The following is a 21,818-nucleotide window of genomic DNA, read 5'->3' as shown; positions in this document are numbered from 1 at the left end:
TGTGTCTATCTGTCTGTTAATGTCTGTATGGCTGTGTCTATCTGTCTGTATGTCTGTCTGTGTCGGTGTCTGTCGGTGTGTGTATGTCTGTGTTTCTGTCTGTCTGTCTGTTTGTCTGCCGGTGTGTGTCTGTATGGCTGTGTCTATCTGTCTGTTACTGTCTGTATGTCTGTGTCTATCTGTCTGTATGTCTGTCAGTCTGTATGTGTCTGTCAGTCTGTATGTGTCTGTCAGTCTGTATGTGTCTGTCTGTCTGTCCGTGTCTGTCTGTCTGTCTGTGTTTGTCTGTCTCTCTGTCTCTCTCTCCCCCATCTCGATCTGTCCGTTTCTCTGTCTGTCTGTCTTTCTCTCTCTTTCATTCTTTTTACAATATGTTAATACATTGACTTTATTCATTTTCCACAACACTCCTACATCCACCACCCCAGTGTCACCAGTAGTGTCAATTCAACTGACTTTACTACCTGGACCCATTGTGCCCATGTTGGTTTATATCTCCCTGAGTGAGTGAATAGTTGTACAAGACTGTGTGTGTGTTTGAGAGAGAGAGAGAGTGCCAGTGGATCACATGTTGGAGGGCGACAGTACAGAAATAACTGCATCCTCAAGCTACAGGCGCTGGCTAGCGGCTATCCCTGCCTCTGCCTCTCATACTCTCTCAGAAAGTTCTGTCTAGATGCCACCCTTCTCCCAAATCTGTCTACCCAGAAGGCCTTGCAGGCTTCATACCTGGGCTCCACCAATACCCCACAATTCCACACGGCTGGTTCTTCACTGAGAGCCCTGGAGCTACCTACTGCGGTCACTCTGTATCCAATCACCATGACAACACAAGCCTCCCCCCGACTCCCCCCCCCCTTTCACAATACTAAACATCTAAATCTGTGCCATGTGTCATTGTGAATGTGGCCTACACTGGTGACATTTCCCTCTGGTATGGTAGTTGGTAATTAGATTATTGACTGTGACCCTAGTCCACTTGGAAACATCTCCTCTTTCCCCTCTTCCTGCCATGCAGGGCCCGTTCTGGAGGCGACGTCGAGGTGTCTATCCGTCAGAGTAGCTGATGACATGGAGGTAAACATTACCTCTCCAGCAGGGTATTATCCCCTTAACACTACCATACTGTTTCCTACCCAACCAACTCTATGCAACACTACTCTCTGGATAGGGTTCAGGTGGGCTGCGTTCCAGTACAGTTACCCTCTAAACATTTCCTTCCAGGACACAACGGGACAGAAACCTAATACCCCTCAGCATTTAACGTTCACCCTCTCACCTACAGCATGTAACCCATTCCTCGAACCCCTCTGACCCCCTGGCCCACGAGGAATGCCCCAGGGCTTTAAAGGTCAGAGTTCAACTTGTCGGGCTACCACAAAGTGTGTGTGTCTACAGTAAGTGTGTGTGTGTGTGTGTGTGTGTGTGTGTGTGTGTGTGTGTGCGTGCGCGTCCGTCCGTGCGTGTGTGTGTGTGTGTGTGTAGAGAAACCCCCACTGAGTCCTGCATGCTGCCAGCAGCAGTGTAGTCTTTGCCGGCAGTCAGCACCTCTATAACACATTCACCTGACTAGTGTGTGAGCCAATAGAAGAGCTCTCAGCTACTGTACCGTACACCCTGGTATCATACACACCAAGTCTACTCAGCAACACACACAAGCACACACACATACTTAACTGTACATATCTCATACTAGCAACACTGCACATTGTAGCCACTCTTCTGTCTAGTTTCTACCTATCCCCTTCTCTCTCTCTCTTTTTCTATCCCTCTTTCCCTCAGTCTACATATCCCTCTCTCCTCTGTGGGGTTGAGGTAGAGGCAAAGACACAGAGACAGACAGATGGCCCTCATAGTGGGGAGTCAATAACTGTGGTCAACACACACACACACACACACACACACACACACACACACACACACACACACACACACACACACACACACACACACACACACACACACGCAGACTCTTTCAACATGATTTTTACAGACAAACATACATTCTGTGCCCATCTGCATTCCAGCCATTTCCATTCCCTACACACTCACGACAGCATTAAATACAACTAGACATCTATAATTCACCCTAACACACAATTATCTCTGCCTTCTATGTTCCCTCTCTTGTCGCCACTACCTCTCTCACACAGTTACCCCACATTATCCCCACTTATTTCCCTTAGTAAACAATTAACCCCAAGCCTGGGTGCTGAGTGTCTGGGGGAATGTTGCATTAGCTATGTGGCGAGGCTCGCTAAGGCCCTACTGCTAAGTACTCACAGTATTTAACATAGTTAGCCTTCATTACACAGCTCTCCCCTCCTCTCTCAAACCAGCCTGCTGAGGAGAGGAAGTTCATTTGAAACAAGCAATTCATTTTTTTAAAAACTTGATATAAGTGTACACACTCTGAGACGGGCGGGAGGCTGCCGTAATGTCGATGGGGATTACTTTCTACAGCCCCTGTTTGCCATAGCATTTGGGCTTCACTCCGGCAATTACAGCCCTTAATTAAATTGATTTCTATAATGAGCGTCTGTAATGACACAGCACTGTGGGATTGGCTTGGTGTGTGTATAAGTGTGTGTGTGTGTGTGTGTGTGTGTGGCATTAGCAATGAGGAATGGGTAACTTGCTGTTTACTTAGTCTAGTGGTTAGTATAATGTGTGTATTGAGTGGGATTAATAGATGAGACACACACAAACACACACTTTGCTCTCCCTTATAGTCAGCTGTGTGTCAGAGCTTGAGACCACTCTAAAATGTCAGCTAAGCTAAGCGGTGCCCGTGTGAGGTATAACCTTTCCGTTCATAGCACCGTTGCTGCCAGTCTCCGGGGATGCATTAGTGACTGATGGCACAGACCTACGACGTCACATGTTTAATATCCTATACCACGGTTCAGCGGTTTCAAACCAGAGGGCCACGCAAACATTTCCATGGTTACTCACTGTTCATAGCACATCGGGCTTCATTATGACATATCCTCGGGTACCACATGCAGCGGCACGAACTGTCATATTTTACACAAGATAACTCCAGGTTTGGGTCCAAAGTCGAACCCTACTCCCTATAGTTCCTGGTCAAAAGTAGTGCACTATAAAGGGGATAGGGTGTCAATTAGGACACAGCCTAGCTATCAGTCCAGGGAGGGTTACCTCATCCCTTTTTCCAGAGAGGGAGCCAGACTCCTCTCTCTGCTGTTCCATAAGTGGCGTTCTGACACGTGAAACGTGTCAACACCTGAACAAGCAGCACAGACAGGGCCCAATGTGATGGGAGAGCTGCCATTCCTACTTTAACTTCAACACGCATTGACACCCGCTCTGACTGTTGTGATTTCCTCCAGTCCACACCTCCCCACCCTCAGCATCTCCTAACTCACAGTACTGAATTCTTCCTGATTAGTATTGTGACTACTGGTGTGTGTGTGTGGGTGGGTTCATTTCTTTGGCCTTTCGAATTGATGGCCCATTCCTCGCAGGAAGAGTCTGTCCTCTTGTGACATTGAAGTATAATAATTACATCACCATCTGAAAGGCTGACATGGTTGGGACCTGTGTGTGTGTGTCAAAGTGTGTGTGTCAAAGTGTGTGAGTGTGTCAAAGTGTGTTAGTGTGTCAGTGTGTGAGTGTGTCAAAGCATGTGTGTGTGTCAAAGTGTGTGTGTGTGTGTGTGTGTCAAAGTGTGTGTGTCAAAGTGTGTGTGTCAAAGTTTGTGAGTGTGTCAAAGTGTGCGTGTGTGGTCTCTGAAGTGCAGCTTTTTAATGAGCCCCACTCTCCTTATCAAACTTGGCGCTCTGCAGCACTCTGATCAGCCTGCATCAAGGACATGGGGTTCGACTGATTACGTCTGAACTCACCCCTCCACTCCCCCTCGCCCACCCTCGTCTCACCCCGACACAGTGAGAATGAAATATCCTTGAAAGAAAAACTATGAATCAAAGGTGTTTCCATCCAGCGAATTTCTCACACAGAGAGAGAGGGAGAGATGGAGAAATGGAGCGAGAGAGAGCTGCTGGAGGGCACTAGAAAGGACGTGTCCTAGATTAGCTCTCACACATCCTTCTCTCTCCCTCCTCCTCCCCCCCAGCCACACAGACTGTGTGTGTGTGTGTCAGGCTGTCTGTGCCGTGCCGTGCTGTGGGCGCTGGCGTGGTGAGACACCAGCCATTTAGACATCTGTCAACCGCTGATGAAAGAGTTCAATTTAGTGGAAAATCTCATACAACCTTGTCTGGCGGACGGGCCGACAGCCTTTAACTCAAATTTGTATTTGTGTCAGACCTGTTTTCAAATACTATTTCAGGTATTTAATTTCAAATACTCAAATACACTCTCATGCATTAAACCCAGGTATTTGAAAGTAGTATTTATAATAAGTATTTGAAAATACTCTCAAATTGGTCAACTGAAATAAAAATGTGTTTTGGGCTGTGTATTTAAAAATACTAAAATACACAGAAAAAAGTATTTTAATAACAAATACACATGTATTTTAACCCAGGTCTGGTGTGTGTGTGTGTGTGTGTGTGTGTGTGTGTGTGTGTGTGTGTGTTTGTGTGTGTGGGCAGAGGAGAGTAATTGTGTTTGTTTGTGCTTGTATAAAGAGTAACTGCTTTAGTGTGTATGTAATGAGTCACTACCTTGCGTGTAGTGTGTGCGCATGCGGATGCGTTTATGTGTGTGTAGTGTGACTACTTGTGTGTGTGTGGAGGTCCAGACTGCGGATGGCTGTACAGCAGGGGAGGGTATTATGTTCTTAAATATCTGCAGAAGGAGCTACGGCATGTTTTCAGTCGATAGATGTTTTGGGGCCAGTTTAAAGCACAGCTCAGTGGTGACATTAGAGGCTCTGAGAGAAGCGGTCCCCCCCTAGCTACGTGCCCCGACCAGCTACCTCCACCCCCATTCCTCCAACCCCCACCCACAGTCCCCAGAGCTTTATTAGCTGTTCATTAGAAAATGCATGTGTGTGTGTGTGTGTGTGTGTGTATCTGTGTGTGTGTGCCAGAGTGTGTGGGAATCGCTTAGGCATACGTCCAGTCCTTGTTCTGACCTGCGCAGGTTTCATTAAGATCTCCATTAACACATCATGGCACAAGCACAGCACACACACACACACACACACACACACACACACACACACACACACACACACACACACACACACATCTCCACCCAGCACTTGCAGTCTGCTGCCAAAGCTGAAGGCTTAGAGAGAGAGGGGGAAGGGGCGAGGGAGGGGAGAGGGGCGGAGGAGGGAGACGGACAGGCAGGGAGTTGGCAGAGGAGAGAGAGACGGACAGGCAGGGAGTTGGCGGAGGAGAGAGAGACGGACAGGCAGGGAGTTGGCGGAGGAGAGAGAGACGGAAAGGCAGGGAGTTGGCAGAGGAGAGAGAGACGGACAGGCAGGGAGTTGGCGGAGGAGAGAGAGACGGACAGGCAGGGAGTTGGCAGAGGAGAGAGAGACGGACAGGCAGGGAGTTGGCAGAGGAGAGAGAGACGGACAGGCAGGGACTTGGCAGAGGAGAGAGAGACGGACAGGCAGGGAGTTGGCAGAGGAGAGAGAGACGGACAGGCAGGGAGTTCGCAGAGGAGAGAGGCTGCTTTTCTAAAGTGTGTCACTCCAATATGTGGCTGGCAGGAACCTGTGCTCTCAGTCTAGCCCATTGTTTTTCTGAACACTGTGTTGGAGATGGGGGGAGTATATGAGTACAGGGCTGTAACAGAACATCCACATTTACACTCACTACCACATTCTCTCCAGACTGTCCACACTCAACGCCCTACTCAAACATGGCAGCCATTCAACTGTTCCTGTGTGTGCCCTAAATCAATATGGCCACCGTTCAGCTTTGCCAGCCGCTCTCGTCCAATATGGCCGCCGTCCAACTGCTGTGATTGTGATTGGATCTCACCCTGTCAGGGCCTACAGTTTAGAGCGCAAGAATGAACGAGGGAGAGACAGAGAGCCAATATAAACATTGTTCTACTGCCTTTTACAAGAGAGGGAGAGACAGAGAGCTAATGAGCACCTATTGTTTTTTTAGCTGAACTCGTTTGTTGCCTTGCCCTAAAGCGAACTGTGCTCTCCCCCTCTCCTTTCCTCATCACTCCGTCCTCTCCTTAGCTCAGCTCTCTGTCCACCGCTCTACCTCCACTCAACATTAAAGCATTTATGGACCCTCCAGCTCTTCCTCCTCCCAGAGGAAGGTCAGTCAGTACTTTATTAAATTCCATCAGATTTAAACATATCCTCAGTGCTGCATTGCCGGTGAGAACTCAGAGGAGGCCATTTTAAATGAGTTAATCATCACCTCCCAAAACCTGGACAAGGAGTAATTAAACATAATGAACACCATTCCAACTAGTCTGGGGAGGAATGGGTTGTGGGTGAAGTAAGCAGATAGGGTCGTTAACCTATGGTTGAACCGACGAAACTTAGCTCTGGGGTGTTTTAGATAAGGCAGTGAGTGCATTCCTAGGTTTTCTGTTAACTAGAACTGTCAGCTAAGTGGTGATCGATAATGGTGAGGAGTCAAGAGTTAATTCAGTTATGTTGTGTGTCCTGTGTGTGTGTTAGTGAGTTGGAATGAACTTTTGAACTTGCTTTATTCTCGGTCGGGAGGAGGTGATTCATTCTAGAAGCAATGAAATGAAATGTTAAGTTCCTCGGCATACACATCACAGACAAACTGAATTGGTCCACTCACACAGACAGCATCGTGAAGAAGGCGCAGCAGCGCCTCTTCAACCTCAGGAGGCTGAAGAAATTCGGCTTGTCACCAAAAGCACTCACAAGCTTCTACAGATGCACAATCGAGAGCATCCTGGCGGGCTGTATCACCGCCTGGTATGGCAACTGCTCCGCCCACAACCGTAAGGCTCTCCAGAGGGTAGTGAGGTCTGCACAACGCATCACCGGGGGCAAACTACCTGCCCTCCAGGACACCTACACCACCCGATGCTACAGGAAGGCCATAAAGATCATCAAGGACATCAACCACCCGAGCCACTGCCTGTTCACCCTGGAATCATCCAGAAGGCGAGGTCAGTACAGGTGCATCAAAGCTGGGACCGAGAGACTGAAAAACAGCTTCTATCTCAAGGCCATCAGACTGTTAAACAGCCACCACTAACATTGAGTGGCTGCTGCCAACACACTGACACTGACTCAACTCCAGCCACTTTAATAATGGGAATTGATGGGAAATGATGTAAATATATCACTAGCCACTTTAACAATGCTACCTTATATAATGTTACTTACCCTACATTATTCATCTCATATGCATACGTATATACTGTACTCTATATCATCGACTGCATCCTTATGTAATACATGTATCACTAGCCACTTTAACTATGCCACTTTGTTTACATACTCATCTCATATGTAGATACTGTACTCGATACCATCTACTGTATCTTGCCTATGCTGCTCTGTACCATCACTCATTCATATATCCTTATGTACATATTCTTTATCCCCTTACACTGTGTATAAGACAGTAGTTTTGGAATTGTTAGTTAGATTACTTGTTGGTTATTACTGCATTGTCGGAACTAGAAGCACAAGCATTTCGCTACACTCGTATTAACATCTGCTAACCATGTGTATGTGACAAATAAAATTTGATTTGATTTGATTTGACGGCATATTTTGTATATAAACTGTTGTTCGGGGTAACATGGTAGCACGCGCCGAAAATAAATACTTTTATCTATTATTGATTAGACTGGTCTCCGTCTATTTTATGCAAACAAGAATCTTACAAATTCTCATAAAATAGATTTAAGTGAATTCAATTAATGAAAACATATTGGAATAATGAAATGACGTTAACAGTTACATGCCTGGGGAGGGACAGAGGGAGGAGGAGTTGGCAGAGGGACAGAGGAAATTAGGGAGGGCGGTACTTTCACATTCCCCTAATCCCTCAAATGTTTAGAGCATTTGACGTATCATATCCATCCTCCACCCTCATATCCACCCTCTCTAACCCAATAGTTCCATCCACAAACCAACAGAGGAAATACAGTGTACAGACTTCCCTTCCCTCTAATTAATATGTTTCCAGAGCCTCAGAACAGCCAAGGCTGCAGCCTGCCAACACCCCAAGCAGGAGTAACCGTGGCCCAGGGGCCTGTTAAACCCAGAGGAGCAGCTAGAGACTTCCAGAACCTGGGAGGGGAGGCGAGACAAAATCCTATTGCTCATCTATCACTCCACTGTGTTTAATATACACACAGGGACAGAGGACAGCAGCAGGAGTCTGGTATAGGAAAGGCCCCTACAGCACACACACAGAAATATATTCACACACAGAATATATAATGTAGTCATACACAAATAAGCTTCTAAATGCAGTTAGTGACACAGTAAAGGCCTACACACACACACACACACACACACACACACACACACACACAATACAGACAGCCACAATGTGTGACGTGACAGTAATGGGAGATATGCCCTGGTAATCACTGACACTGCGTGACAGCAGGGCAGCGTGGGCCGAGGAGAAACGAGAACACACACTCACCCCTGTTAAGGTCTTTATGTTATGCAGTGCATTCTGGGCTTCAAGGGCAGCTTTCCGTGTGTAAAACGTGACAAAACAGCACCCTGGGAGAAGAGAGGGGGAGAGACAGAAAGAGAGAACATGTTAAGTAACCAAAAAAGTGTTCTTAATTAATTCATATAGTTTTACGTCACCTGCAAAAGTAGGCTCAAGGAGAAACCAGCTTAGCATTTAAATGCAGAAAACATTCACGATTTTAAAACAATACACTATTCATGACTTGAGTAACATTACTTCAGAATGACAGAGACACATCAAAGATAGAGAGAAGGGGTCGAAAGGTGGAGAAACAGGAGCCAGAGAGAGAACGACAGAGAAAGGAAGAGAGAGAGAGAGAGAGAGAGAGAGAGAGAGAGAGAGAGAGAGAGAGAGAGAGAGAGAGAGAGAGAAGGAAGGAAGGAAAGTCATTATAAATGAAATAGTAATCTCCAGCGTAGGTAGCAGACAGTCCAGCTGTAGACCATTAAGCCACAGTCAGCAGTATAGGGAGCAGAGGAACTGCTGAGTCTTGTAGAATCACTGCTTCACACACATTTACAGTGTTCAATTCTTCATTTTCTGAGACGTGCGTGAATGACTAGTCCTGCTCTCCATCCATCTCACTTCCATTATGCTGCACAGGTACCATGTATTTTTAACCCTACACCCTCAGAGAGGAATTGGTAGTGTGCATTGGAGCTTGCCTTGCAGACGGGTTGATGATTGCATTCCATTGGAAAAGGTGGCTTTAAAATGACCAGCGTTTTCATATGGTGTTGTCTGTGTTTGGGATGGTTAAGGTCTTGGCCTAGCATGAAGGGAGTGCACTGTGATTTCCATAGAGTAGGGCTTGTGTATGGGCAGGTTTGAGCTTAGTGTAACAGTAGTAGTCTACATTACAATTCCCATAGCGTATAGCCTGTGTATAGGAGGGGTTAGCCTAGCATTAGCTGTGTGTTGTGATGCCCATGGTGTGGGGCCTGTGTATGGACAGGTTTGAGCTTCGTATTAGCACTGTTGTCATTCCCATAGTGTAGAGGCTGTATGGAAGGGTTAGCCCAGAGTCTGGCAATATATGTGTATTGTGGTTCCCAAAGCACACAGCCTATTTAGCTCTTATTGTGTTATCATAGGTATGGGGGGTTAGCGTGTCAGTGGTGTGTATTGTGAATCCCAGGCATTAGTGTTGTATCAGTGTTTAGCATTAAGGTCTTAGCCTAGCGTAGGCCTATTGTGATCCCTATAGGGTAGGGCCTGTGTATGGGATGGTAAGTGTAGCAGTAGTGGTGTGTATTATGATCCCCATAGTGTAGGGCCTGTGTATGGGATGGTAAGTGTAGCAGTAGTGGTGTGTATTGTGATTCTCATAGCGTAGGGCCTGTGAGGGCTAGCGATGCGGCGTGTGGTTGACTGTCCCTGTTGGTGTGCTGTCAGGAAGAGGATCAAAGAGCAGAGCATAGTTCTCACACACTAAGGCTGTGTTTAGACAAGCAGACCAATTTTTCCACTAATTGGTCTTTTGACCAATCACAGCAGGTCTCTTCACATCAGATCTTTTTCACATCAGGTCTTTTTCGGTGCGTATGTGATTGGTCAAAAGAACAATTAGTAAAAAAAAAAAAAGATCAGAATTGGGCTCATGCAAAATACATGCACAAAACTAGCAGTAGTGTACTTAATGCTGTGTTCGAGACCACTTAAAGCCAGACCGATTTAAGACCGAGACCGGAGGAGGGGCGAGACTGAGTCAAGACCGAGTCAAGACCAAGACAGGAGGAGGGGCGAGACCGAGTCAAGACCAAGACAGCAGGAGGGGCGAGACCGAGTCAAGACCAAGACAGGAGGAGGGGCGAGACCGAGTCAAGACCAAGACCGGAGGAGGGGCGAGACTGAGTCAAGACCGAGTCAAGACCAAGACAGGAGGAGGGGCGAGACCGAGTCAAGACAAGACGAGACCGAGTCAAGACCGAGTCAAGACCGAGCGGAGGAGGGGCAAGACCGAGTCAAGACCGAGAGCGGAGGAGGGGCGAGACCGAGTCAAGACAGAAGCGGAGGAGGGGCAAGACCGAGTCAAGACCGAGACCAGAAAAATGCGAGTCAAATTAAAGACCATGATTGTAATTTTGTCAAATCACCACCATAATAAGATTTCAAAATGTCCAGTATTTCTGTGTTCATATTTCAGAACAATATAGATTCTTTAGACATTCAAAAAAGTGAAGAAATGCATGCTGAGGAAAATAGAGCCATTCTACAAATTAGTACTAACCCAAATACAGTGGGAAACAATGGGCCTTCAAAGAAGGGATAAGGATTTATAAAATAATGATTATAATAATAATGATGTTCTGATTTAATCTCGTCAATTGTTGTTGGTAATGAAAGGGTTAACACTGAGGGTTAACACCAATTAGGATTTTTCTTTGCTGTCTCTGGGGAGATACAGTACATCTAGCTAGCTAAGTCAGCCATTGGCTATGCCATCAGAAGCTAGATAAAGGCATATGCCATTCAACTGTATTATTATGAAATTTGTGTGGAGTGACAGTGGAATCAACCAATCACATTTTGACTTAATGGGTGGGACCATTTTTACAAAAACGTCTGCCTTCTTGAAGGCCAGCAGGTGTTGCCAGCAGGTGTTAACAAAGAGGATGTTGTTGCGAATGTGTTTTCTCACTTTCCAAGAATAATGAGCATCATCTGGTGAGTGGAACTGTATTTTTTTATTAAAGCGCGTTTGTGGCGTTAGCCATCTCTTTGAAAATAACTTGGGTGTGTGAAACATTGTGGCATTTAAAGTGGAACTGACAGCATTTTAGCAACTTGACATTTTATTAAAATCTGTTCATATACACCACCAGGAAGAATGACACTTTTTAAAACATTTTCTGACAAGTGACCACTTAGATATGGTCATATTCATAGATTCTTAGAATGTTTGGTTATTACGTACAGTAAGGCATTTGTGAAAAGTCTATAGTAATATAGAGAGGGAAAGTGACCGTGAGTTTGGACAATTAATAGACTCTGCAGTAAATAAAACCAAATAAAAACATCTGTCTTGTCCAGGACCGGAGTCAACACAGGCCGGTGCACTATAGCCAATCAGAGCTGCAGTAGGCCTTTATACAAACAAGCCATTTGTCACAGTGTTTACAGTCAGTAGGACCCTCCATCATTCACACTGAACTGGACTGTGTGTTTACAGTCAGTAGGACCCTCCATCATGCACACTGAACTGGACTGTGTGTTTACAGTCAGTAGGACCCTCCATCATTCACACTGAACTGGACTGTGTGTTTACAGTCTGTAGGACCCTCCATCATTCACACTGAACTGGACTGTGTGTTTACAGTCAGTAGGACCCTCCATCATTCACACTGAACTGGACTGTGTGTTTACAGTCTGTAGGACCCTCCATCATTCACACTAACTGGACTGTGTGTTTACAGTCTGTAGGACCCTCCATCATTCACACTGAACTGGACTGTGTGTTTACAGTCAGTAGGACCCTCCATCATTCACACTGAACTGGACTGTGTGTTTATAGTCAGTAGGACCCTCCATCATTCACACTGAACTGGACTGTGTGTTTACAGTCAGTAGGACCCTCCATCATTCACACTGAACTGGACTGGGTGTTTACAGTCAGTAGGACCCTCCATCATTCACACTGAACTGGACTGTGTGTTTACAGTCAGTAGGACCCTCCATCATTCACACTGAACTGGACTGTGTGTTTACAGTCTGTAGGACCCTCCATCATTCACACTAACTGGACTGTGTGTTTACAGTCTGTAGGACCCTCCATCATTCACACTGAACTGGACTGTGTGTTTACAGTCAGTAGGACCCTCCATCATTCACACTGAACTGGACTGGGTGTTTACAGTCAGTAGGACCCTCCATCATTCACACTGAACTGGACTGGGTGTTTACAGTCAGTAGGACCCTCCATCATTCACACTGAACTGGACTGTGTGTTTACAGTCTGTAGGACCCTCCATCATTCACACTAACTGGACTGTGTGTTTACAGTCAGTAGGACCCTCCATCATTCACACTGAACTGGACTGGGTGTTTACAGTCTGTAGGACCCTCCATCATTCACACTGAACTGGACTGTGTGTTTACAGTCAGTAGGACCCTCCATCATTCACACTGAACTGGACTGGGTGTTTACAGTCTGTAGGACCCTCCATCATTCACACTGAACTGGACTGGGTGTTTACAGTCAGTAGGACCCTCCATCATTCACACTGAACTGGACTGTGTGTTTACAGTCTGTAGGACCCTCCATCATGCACACTGAACTGGACTGTGTGTTTACAGTCTGTAGGACCCTCCATCATTCACACTGAACTGGACTGTGTGTTTACAGTCTGTAGGACCCTCCATCATTCACACTAACTGGACTGTGTGTTTACAGTCTGTAGGACCCTCCATCATTCACACTGAACTGGACTGTGTGTTTACAGTCAGTAGGACCCTCCATCATTCACACTGAACTGGACTGGGTGTTTACAGTCTGTAGGACCCTCCATCATTCACACTGAACTGGACTGTGTGTTTACAGTCAGTAGGACCCTCCATCATTCACACTGAACTGGACTGGGTGTTTACAGTCAGTAGGACCCTCCATCATTCACACTGAACTGGACTGTGTGTTTACAGTCTGTAGGACCCTCCATCATTCACACTGAACTGGACTGTGTGTTTACAGTCTGTAGGACCCTCCATCATTCACACTGAACTGGACTGTGTGTTTACAGTCTGTAGGACCCTCCATCATTCACACTGAACTGGACTGTGTGTTTACAGTCTGTAGGACCCTCCATCATTCACACTGAACTGGACTGGGTGTTTACAGTCAGTAGGACCCTCCATCATTCACACTGAACTGGACTGTGTGTTTACAGTCAGTAGGACCCTCCATCATTCACACTGAACTGGACTGTGTGTTTACAGTCTGTAGGACCCTCCATCATTCACACTGAACTGGACTGTGTGTTTACAGTCAGTAGGACCCTCCATCATTCACACTGAACTGGACTGTGTGTTTACAGTCAGTAGGACCCTCCATCATTCACACTGAACTGGACTGTGTGTTTACAGTCTGTAGGACCCTCCATCATTCACACTGAACTGGACTGGGTGTTTACAGTCTGTAGGACCCTCCATCATTCACACTGAACTGGACTGGGTGTTTACAGTCTGTAGGACCCTCCATCATTCACACTGAACTGGACTGTGTGTTTACAGTCTGTAGGACCCTCCATCATTCACACTGAACTGGACTGTGTGTTTACAGTCTGTAGGACCCTCCATCATTCACACTGAACTGGACTGTGTGTTTACAGTCTGTAGGACCCTCCATCATTCACACTGAACTGGACTGTGTGTTTACAGTCTGTAGGACCCTCCATCATGCACACTTACAGTCAGTAGCAACAGCGTGACTTTAGATCATTAGAATGCATTCACCAAATGCCACAAAATATATCTGAATGGATTTCTGCAAATATGTAAATACCACAGGAGTCCTCTTACATTTGGGGACTTTACAGTCCTATTGAGCAAACAACTTTGAAACGGTAGGTTCTCTCTCCCCCAGTTATGCACATCAACAACTAATACTAGCCAGAGCAAGATATGCTAAAATCGAACGAAGGAATATTAGATAAACCCTCTCAAACCTTTTCAGCTAGTTGGCCGTCAAAATTGCACTGATAAACGATAAGGAATTATAGCCTCCATGTTCTTCTGCAGCTTGCCTACCAATGCATGCTTGTCCCAATCAAGCACCCAAGCTAACTGGATAAAGTTACCTAGTTTTCTACTTCCAGACACAAATGAGACAACAACTCACTCTGACCATTTTACTCACCTTGACTAGCTATGACTTTTTCCCTACTTTTACATACACCAGACATATTCAGCGAGTGTTGGCCATTCATTAAATTCATCAGTTGTTCTGCACTATGGCACACTCAGACGAGAAGGCTCTGAAATCAGAGTAGATGTTTTTATTTATCCTCTAAGCAAGTCAGTTAAGAACAAATTCTTATTTACAATGACGGCCTACACCAGCCAGACTCGGACGACACTGGGCCAATTGTGCGCCACCCTACGGGACTCCCAATCACAGCCAGTTGTGATACCGTCTGGTTTCAAACCAGGTTGTCTGTATTGACGCCTCTAGCACGGAGATGCAGTGTCTTAGACCACTGGCCCACTTGGGAGCCCAGATAGCCAGAGTGAATTTGCGAATGCAAGATATATGCTAACTGGAGTTGTTCTTGCTAGCTTACCAAATGACACCTGCATCTCTAGCTGTGTACAGCCACTGAAAAACGATATGAGGGGAAAAAGTCAGTTGCTCACCCTTACCTATAGGTTCACCACTGTACTAACCTGTTACACACTGAAGACCTATAGGTTCACCACTGTACTAACCTGTCACACACTGAAGACCTATAGGTTCACCACTGTACTAACCTGTCACACACTGAAGACCTATAGGTTCACCACTGTACTAACCTGTCACACACTGAAGACCTATAGGTTCACCACTGTACTAACCTATCACACACTGAAGACCTATAGGTTCACCACTGTACTAACCTGTCACACACTGAAGACCTATAGGTGCACCACTGTACTAACCTGTCACACACTGAAGGCCTATAGGTTCACCACTGTACTAACCTGTCACACACTGAATACCTATAGGTTCACCACTGTACTGACCTGTCATACTGAAGACCTATAGGTTCACCACTGAAGGTCTATAGGTTCACCACTGTCACACACTGAAGACCAAAAGGTTCACCACTGTACTAACCTATCACACACTGAAGACCTATAGGTTCACCACTGTACTAACCTTTCATACTGAAGACCTATAGGCTCACCACTGTACTAACCTGTTACACACTGAAGACCTATAGGTTCACCACTGTACTAACCTGTCACACACTGAAGGTATATAGGTTCACCACTGTACTAACCTGTCACACTGAAGACCTATAGGTTCACCACTGTCACACACTGAAGACCTATAGGTTCACCACTGTACTAACCTGTCACACACTGAAGGTCTATAGATTCACCACTGTACTAACCTGTCACACACTGAAGACCTATAGGTTCACCACTGTACTAACCTGTCATACACTGAAGGTCTATAGATTCACCACTGTACTAACCTGTCACACACTGAATACCTATAGGTTCACCACTGAAGGTCTATAGGTTCACCACTGTCGCACACTGAAGACCTATAGGTTCACCACTGTACTAACCTGTCACACACTGAATACCTATAGGTTCACCACTGAAGGCCTATAGGTTCACCACTGTACTAACCTGTCATACTGAAGACCTATAGGTTCACCACTGAAGGTCTATAGGTTCACCACTGTACTAACCTGTCACACACTGAAGACTTATAGTTTCACCACTGTACTAACCTGTCACACACTGAAGACCTATAGGTTAACCCCTGTACTAACCTGTCACACACTGAAGACCTATAGGTTCACCACTGTACTAACCTGTCACACACTGAAGAGCTATAGGTTCACCCCTGTACTAACCTGTCACACACTGAAGACCTATAGGTTCATCACTGTACTAACCTGTCACACACTGAAGACCTATAGGTTCACCACTGTACTAACCTGTCACACACTGAAGACCTATAGGTTCACCACTGTCACACACTGAAGACCTATAGGTTCACCACTGTACTAACCTGTCACACACTGAAGGTCTATAGGTTCACCACTGTACTAACCTGTCACACTGAAGACCTATAGGTTCACCACTGTCACACACTGAAGACCTATAGGTTCACCACTGTACTAACCTGTCACACACTGAAGACCTATAGGTTCACCACTGTACTAACCTGTCACACACTGAAGACCTATAGGTTCACCACTGTACTAACCTGTCACACACTGAAGACCTATAGGTTCACCACTGTACTAACCTGTCACACACTGAAGACCTATAGGTTCACCACTGTACTAACCTGTCACACACTGAAGGTCTATAGATTCACCACTGTACTAACCTGTCACACACTGAAGACCTATAGGTTCACCACTGTACTAACCTGTCACACACTGAAGACCTATAGGTTCACCACTGTACTAACCTGTCACACACTGAAGACCTATAGGTTCACCACTGTACTAACCTGTCACACACTGAAGACCTATAGGTTCACCACTGTACTAACCTGTCACACACTGAAGACCTATAGGTTCACCACTGTACTAACCTGTCACACACTGAATACCTATAGGTTCACCACTGTACTAACCTGTCATACTGAAGACCTATAGGTTCACCACTGAAGGTCTATAGGTTCACCACTGTCACACACTGAAGACCTAAAGGTTCACCACTGAAGGTCTATAGGTTCACCACTGTCACACACTGAAGACCTATTGGTTCACCACTGTACTAACCTGTTACACACTGAAGACCTATAGGTTCACCACTGTACTAACCTGTCACACACTGAAGATCTATAGGTTCACCACTGTACTAACCTGTCACACACTGAAGACCTATAGGTTCACCACTGTACTAACCTGTCACACACTGAAGACCTATAGGTTCACCACTGAAGGCCTATAGGTTCACCACTGTACTAATCTGTCATACTGAAGACCTATAGGTTCACCACTGAAGGTCTATAGGTTCACCACTGTCACACACTGAAGACCTAAAGGTTCACCACTGAAGGTCTATAGGTTCACCACTGTCACACACTGAAGACCTATTGGTTCACCACTGTACTAACCTGTTACACACTGAAGATCTATAGGTTCACCACTGTACTAACCTGTCACACACTGAAGACCTATAGGTTCACCACTGTCACACACTGAAGACCTATAGGTTCACCACTGTACTAACCTGTCACACACTGAAGACCTATAGGTTCACCACTGTACTAACCTGTCACACACTGAAGACCTATAGGTTCACCACTGTACTAACCTTTCATACTGAAGACCTATAGGTTCACCACTGTAATAACCTGTTACACACTGAAGACCTATAGGTTCACCACTGTACTAACCTGTCACACACTGAAGGTCTATAGGTTCACCACTGTACTAACCTGCCACACACTGAAGACCTATAGGTTCACCACTGTACTAACCTGTCACACACTGAAGACCTATAGGTTCACCACTGTACTAACCTGTCACACACTGAAGACCTATAGGTTCACCACTGTACTAACCTGTCACACACTGAAGACCTATAGGTTCACCACTGTACTAACCTTTCATACTGAAGACCTATAGGTTCACCACTGTACTAACCTGTCACACACTGAAGACCTATAGGTTCACCACTGTACTAACCTGTCACACACTGAAGGTCTATAGGTTCACCACTGTACTAACCTGTCACACACGGAAGGTCTATAGGTTCACCACTGTACTAACCTGTCACACTGAAGACCTATAGGTTCACCACTGTCACACACTGAAGACCTATAGGTTCACCACTGTACTAACCTGTCACACACTGAAAACCTATAGGTTCACCACTGTACTAACCTGTCACACACTGAAGGTCTATAGGTTCACCACTGTACTAACCTGTCACACTGAAGACCTATAGGTTCACCACTGTCACACACTGAAGACCTATAGGTTCACCACTGTCACACACTGAAGACCTATAGGTTCACCACTGTACTAACCTGTCACACACTGAAGACCTATAGGTTCACCAATGTACTAACCTGTCACACTGAAGACCTATAGGTTCACCACTGTACTAACCTGTCACACTGAAGACCTATAGGTTCACCACTGTCACACACTGAAGACCTATAGGTTCACCACTGTACTAACCTGTCACACACTGAAGACCTATAGGTTCACCACTGTACTAACCTGTCACACACTGAAGACCTATAGGTTCACCACTGTCACACACTGAAGGCCTATAGGTTCACCACTGTACTAACCTGTCACACACTGAAGACCTATAGGTTCACCACTGTACTAACCTGTCACACACTGAAGGCCTATAGGTTCACCACTGTACTAACCTGTCACACACTGAAGACCTATAGGTTCACCACTGTACTAACCTGTCATACTGAAGACCTATAGGTTCACCACTGTACTAACCTGTCATACTGAAGACCTATAGGTTCACCACTGTACTAACCTGTCACACACTGAAGACCTATAGGTTCACCACTGTCACACACTGAAGGCCTATAGGTTCACCACTGTACAAACCTGTCACACACTGAAGACCTATAGGTTCACCACTGTACTAACCTGTCATACTGAAGACCTATAGGTTCACCACTGTACTAACCTGTCATACTGAAGGCCTATAGGTTCACCACTGTACTAACCTGTCACACACTGAAGACCTATAGTTTCACCACTGTACTAACCTGTCACACACTGAAGACCTATAGGTTCACCCCTGTACTAACCTGTCACACACTGAAGACCTATAGGTTCACCACTGTACTAACCTGTTACACACTGAAGACCTATAGGTTCACCACTGTCACACACTGAAGACCTATAGGTTCACCACTGTACTAACCTGTCACACACTGAAGACCTATAGGTTCACCACTGTACTAACCTGTCACACACTGAAGGTCTATAGATTCACCACTGTACTAACCTGTCACACTGAAGACCTATAGGTTCACCACTGTCACACACTGAAGACCTATAGGTTCACCACTGTCACACACTGAAGACCTATAGGTTCACCACTGTACTAACCTGTCACACACTGAAGACCTATAGGTTCACCAATGTACTAACCTGTCACACTGAAGACCTATAGGTTCACCACTGTACTAACCTGTCACACTGAAGACCTATAGGTTCACCACTGTCACACACTGAAGACCTATAGGTTCACCACTGTACTAACCTGTCACACACTGAAGACCTATAGGTTCACCACTGTACTAACCTGTCACACACTGAAGACCTATAGGTTCACCACTGTCACACACTGAAGGCCTATAGGTTCACCACTGTAACCTGTCACACACTGAAACCTAGGTTCACACACTGAAGACCTATAGGTTCACCACTGTACTAACCTGTCACACACTGAAGACCTATAGGTTCACCACTGTACTAACCTGTCACACACTGATGACCTATAGGTTCACCACTGTACTAACCTGTCACACACTGAAGACCTATAGGTTCACCACTGTACTAACCTGTCATACTGAAGACCTATAGGTTCACCACTGTACTAACCTGTCACACACTGAAGACCTATAGGTTCACCACTGTACTAACCTGTCATACTGAAGACCTATAGGTTCACCACTGTACTAACCTGTCACACACTGAAGACCTATAGGTTCACCACTGTACTAACCTGTCACACTGAAGACCTATAGGTTCACCACTGTACTAACCTGTCATACTGAAGACCTATAGGTTCACCACTGTACTAACCTGTCACACACTGAAGACCTATAGGTTCACCACTGTCACACACTGAAGGCCTATAGGTTCACCACTGTACAAACCTGTCACACACTGAAGACCTATAGGTTCACCACTGTACTAACCTGTCATACTGAAGGCCTATAGGTTTACCACTGTACTAACCTGTCACACACTGAAGACCTATAGGTTCACCACTGCAGAAACATGTCTATAATAGATATAATGGCTGTTAACATACTGTCTTAATGTTTCCAGAAAGGAGTGTATATATTTGGCCTGGTGAAGTGGTTTTATGTGCTGACTCCGAAAAAATAACTAGTCCTTTCTGTCGGAGACAGATTCCAGACAGAGTACAAATGTATCCAAGACCGAGACACTCAATATCTGGTCTGGAGACCAGTCTGAAGTACTACAACACGGAGTGTACAGTGAATCGCCTCTCTCTCAACATTTATATGAAGGCCAACAAGGTATAGAATACACCACACACACTACACTAGACATACACACGTATGCACCAAACACACAGAGGTGAAAGAAAATATACACACACACACACACAAAACGCAGAGAGTGGGGAGGGGTGAGTAGAGAGCAGCCAGTGAGAGGAATAGAGATTAGGAGAGAGACGGTGTTCATAAATGCTTTATATCTACTGAAGGAGCCTTTTGACTGCACAAAAAACCTGTGCCCTTCTCATACTGTCAATAACAACATCCACAACCACAGGTCCACACCATCATCGTAGACAGAGAGAGAGGAGGGGAGAGGAAAAATAACAGAGATGAGGGAGGAGGGGGTGAAGAGGCATGGATGGAAGAAGAGGGGTAAGAGAAGAGAGGACTGGCATGGAGGGAGGGAGGTTCGGGGGGAGGGAGGGAGGGATGGAGGGAGGGGGTGAAATAGAGCGGAAAGATTTCGTCAGATTGCAGATTGAGTGCAGCAAATGAGGAACAGAATGTTAGCATGGTTTATTAACAGGGAGGGGATAGAGGAGACAGCGCAATAGAGATGGAGAGGAATGAACAGCACTAATCTGTTCGTGCAGAGCTAGATGGAGGAGATGAATGTGAGGGAGGGGAGTTAAAGGGCACTCTACACCAGGTCCCTGCACTCTTCACTGGGCCCCGGCACCCAGGAAGAATCCCTTCACCCCCAGCCTCTGACCCACGTTAATTAACTCTGCTGCTGCAATTACTGAACACACCACCCTCTGGTTAGAGTGGCTACACGGGAGAACACTATACACTGTGTGTGTGTGTGTGTGTGTGTGTGTGTGTGTGTGTGTGTGTGTGTGTGTGTGAGAGAGAGAGAGAAATAGATCATACTCAATAAAGCAGGAGAGGAGTGGATTGATAGAGTGGGAATAGAGTGAGAGACGGGGTTGGGAGGTACATTCAGCCATAGTGGCCTGTGTTGAAGAGAGTGAGAGACAGGGGTTGGGAGGTACATTCAGCTATAGTGGCCTGTGTTAAAGAGAGTGAGAGACAGGGGTTGGGAGGTACATTCAGCCATAGTGGCCTGTGTTGAAGAGAGTGAGAGACAGGGGTTGGGAGGTACATTCAGCTATAGTGGCCTGTGTTAAAGAGAGTGAGAGACAGGGGTTGGGAGGTACATTCAGCCATAGTGGCCTGTGTTGAAGAGAGTGAGAGACAGGGGTTGGGAGGTACATTCAGCCATAGTGGCCTGTGTTGAAGAGAGTGAGAGACGGGGTTGGGAGGTACATTCAGCCATAGTGGCCTGTGTTGAAGAG

General features: G+C 46.0%; 1 protein-coding gene across 20 annotated transcripts in view; it reads right to left on the bottom strand.

The window, feature by feature from the left end:
• LOC112235803 (CUGBP Elav-like family member 2) overlaps positions 1 to 21,818 on the bottom strand; it is a 225,892-nt gene that overhangs the window by 55,466 nt on the left and 148,608 nt on the right. For all 20 annotated transcript variants that reach the window (XM_042300281.1, XM_042300279.1, XM_042300277.1 and 17 more), the window contains one exon: positions 8,556 to 8,638. In XM_042300281.1, the coding sequence (XP_042156215.1) occupies positions 8,556 to 8,638 (83 nt within the window). The remainder of the gene's footprint in view (positions 1 to 8,555; positions 8,639 to 21,818) is intronic.

The sequence above is a fragment of the Oncorhynchus tshawytscha genome, linkage group LG17 (genome assembly GCF_018296145.1).
Source record: "Oncorhynchus tshawytscha isolate Ot180627B linkage group LG17, Otsh_v2.0, whole genome shotgun sequence".
Classification (NCBI taxonomy): Eukaryota; Metazoa; Chordata; class Actinopteri; order Salmoniformes; family Salmonidae; genus Oncorhynchus; species Oncorhynchus tshawytscha.
The sequence above is the reverse complement of the archived record's forward strand: the minus strand, read 5'-3'. Positions and strand labels throughout refer to the sequence as shown.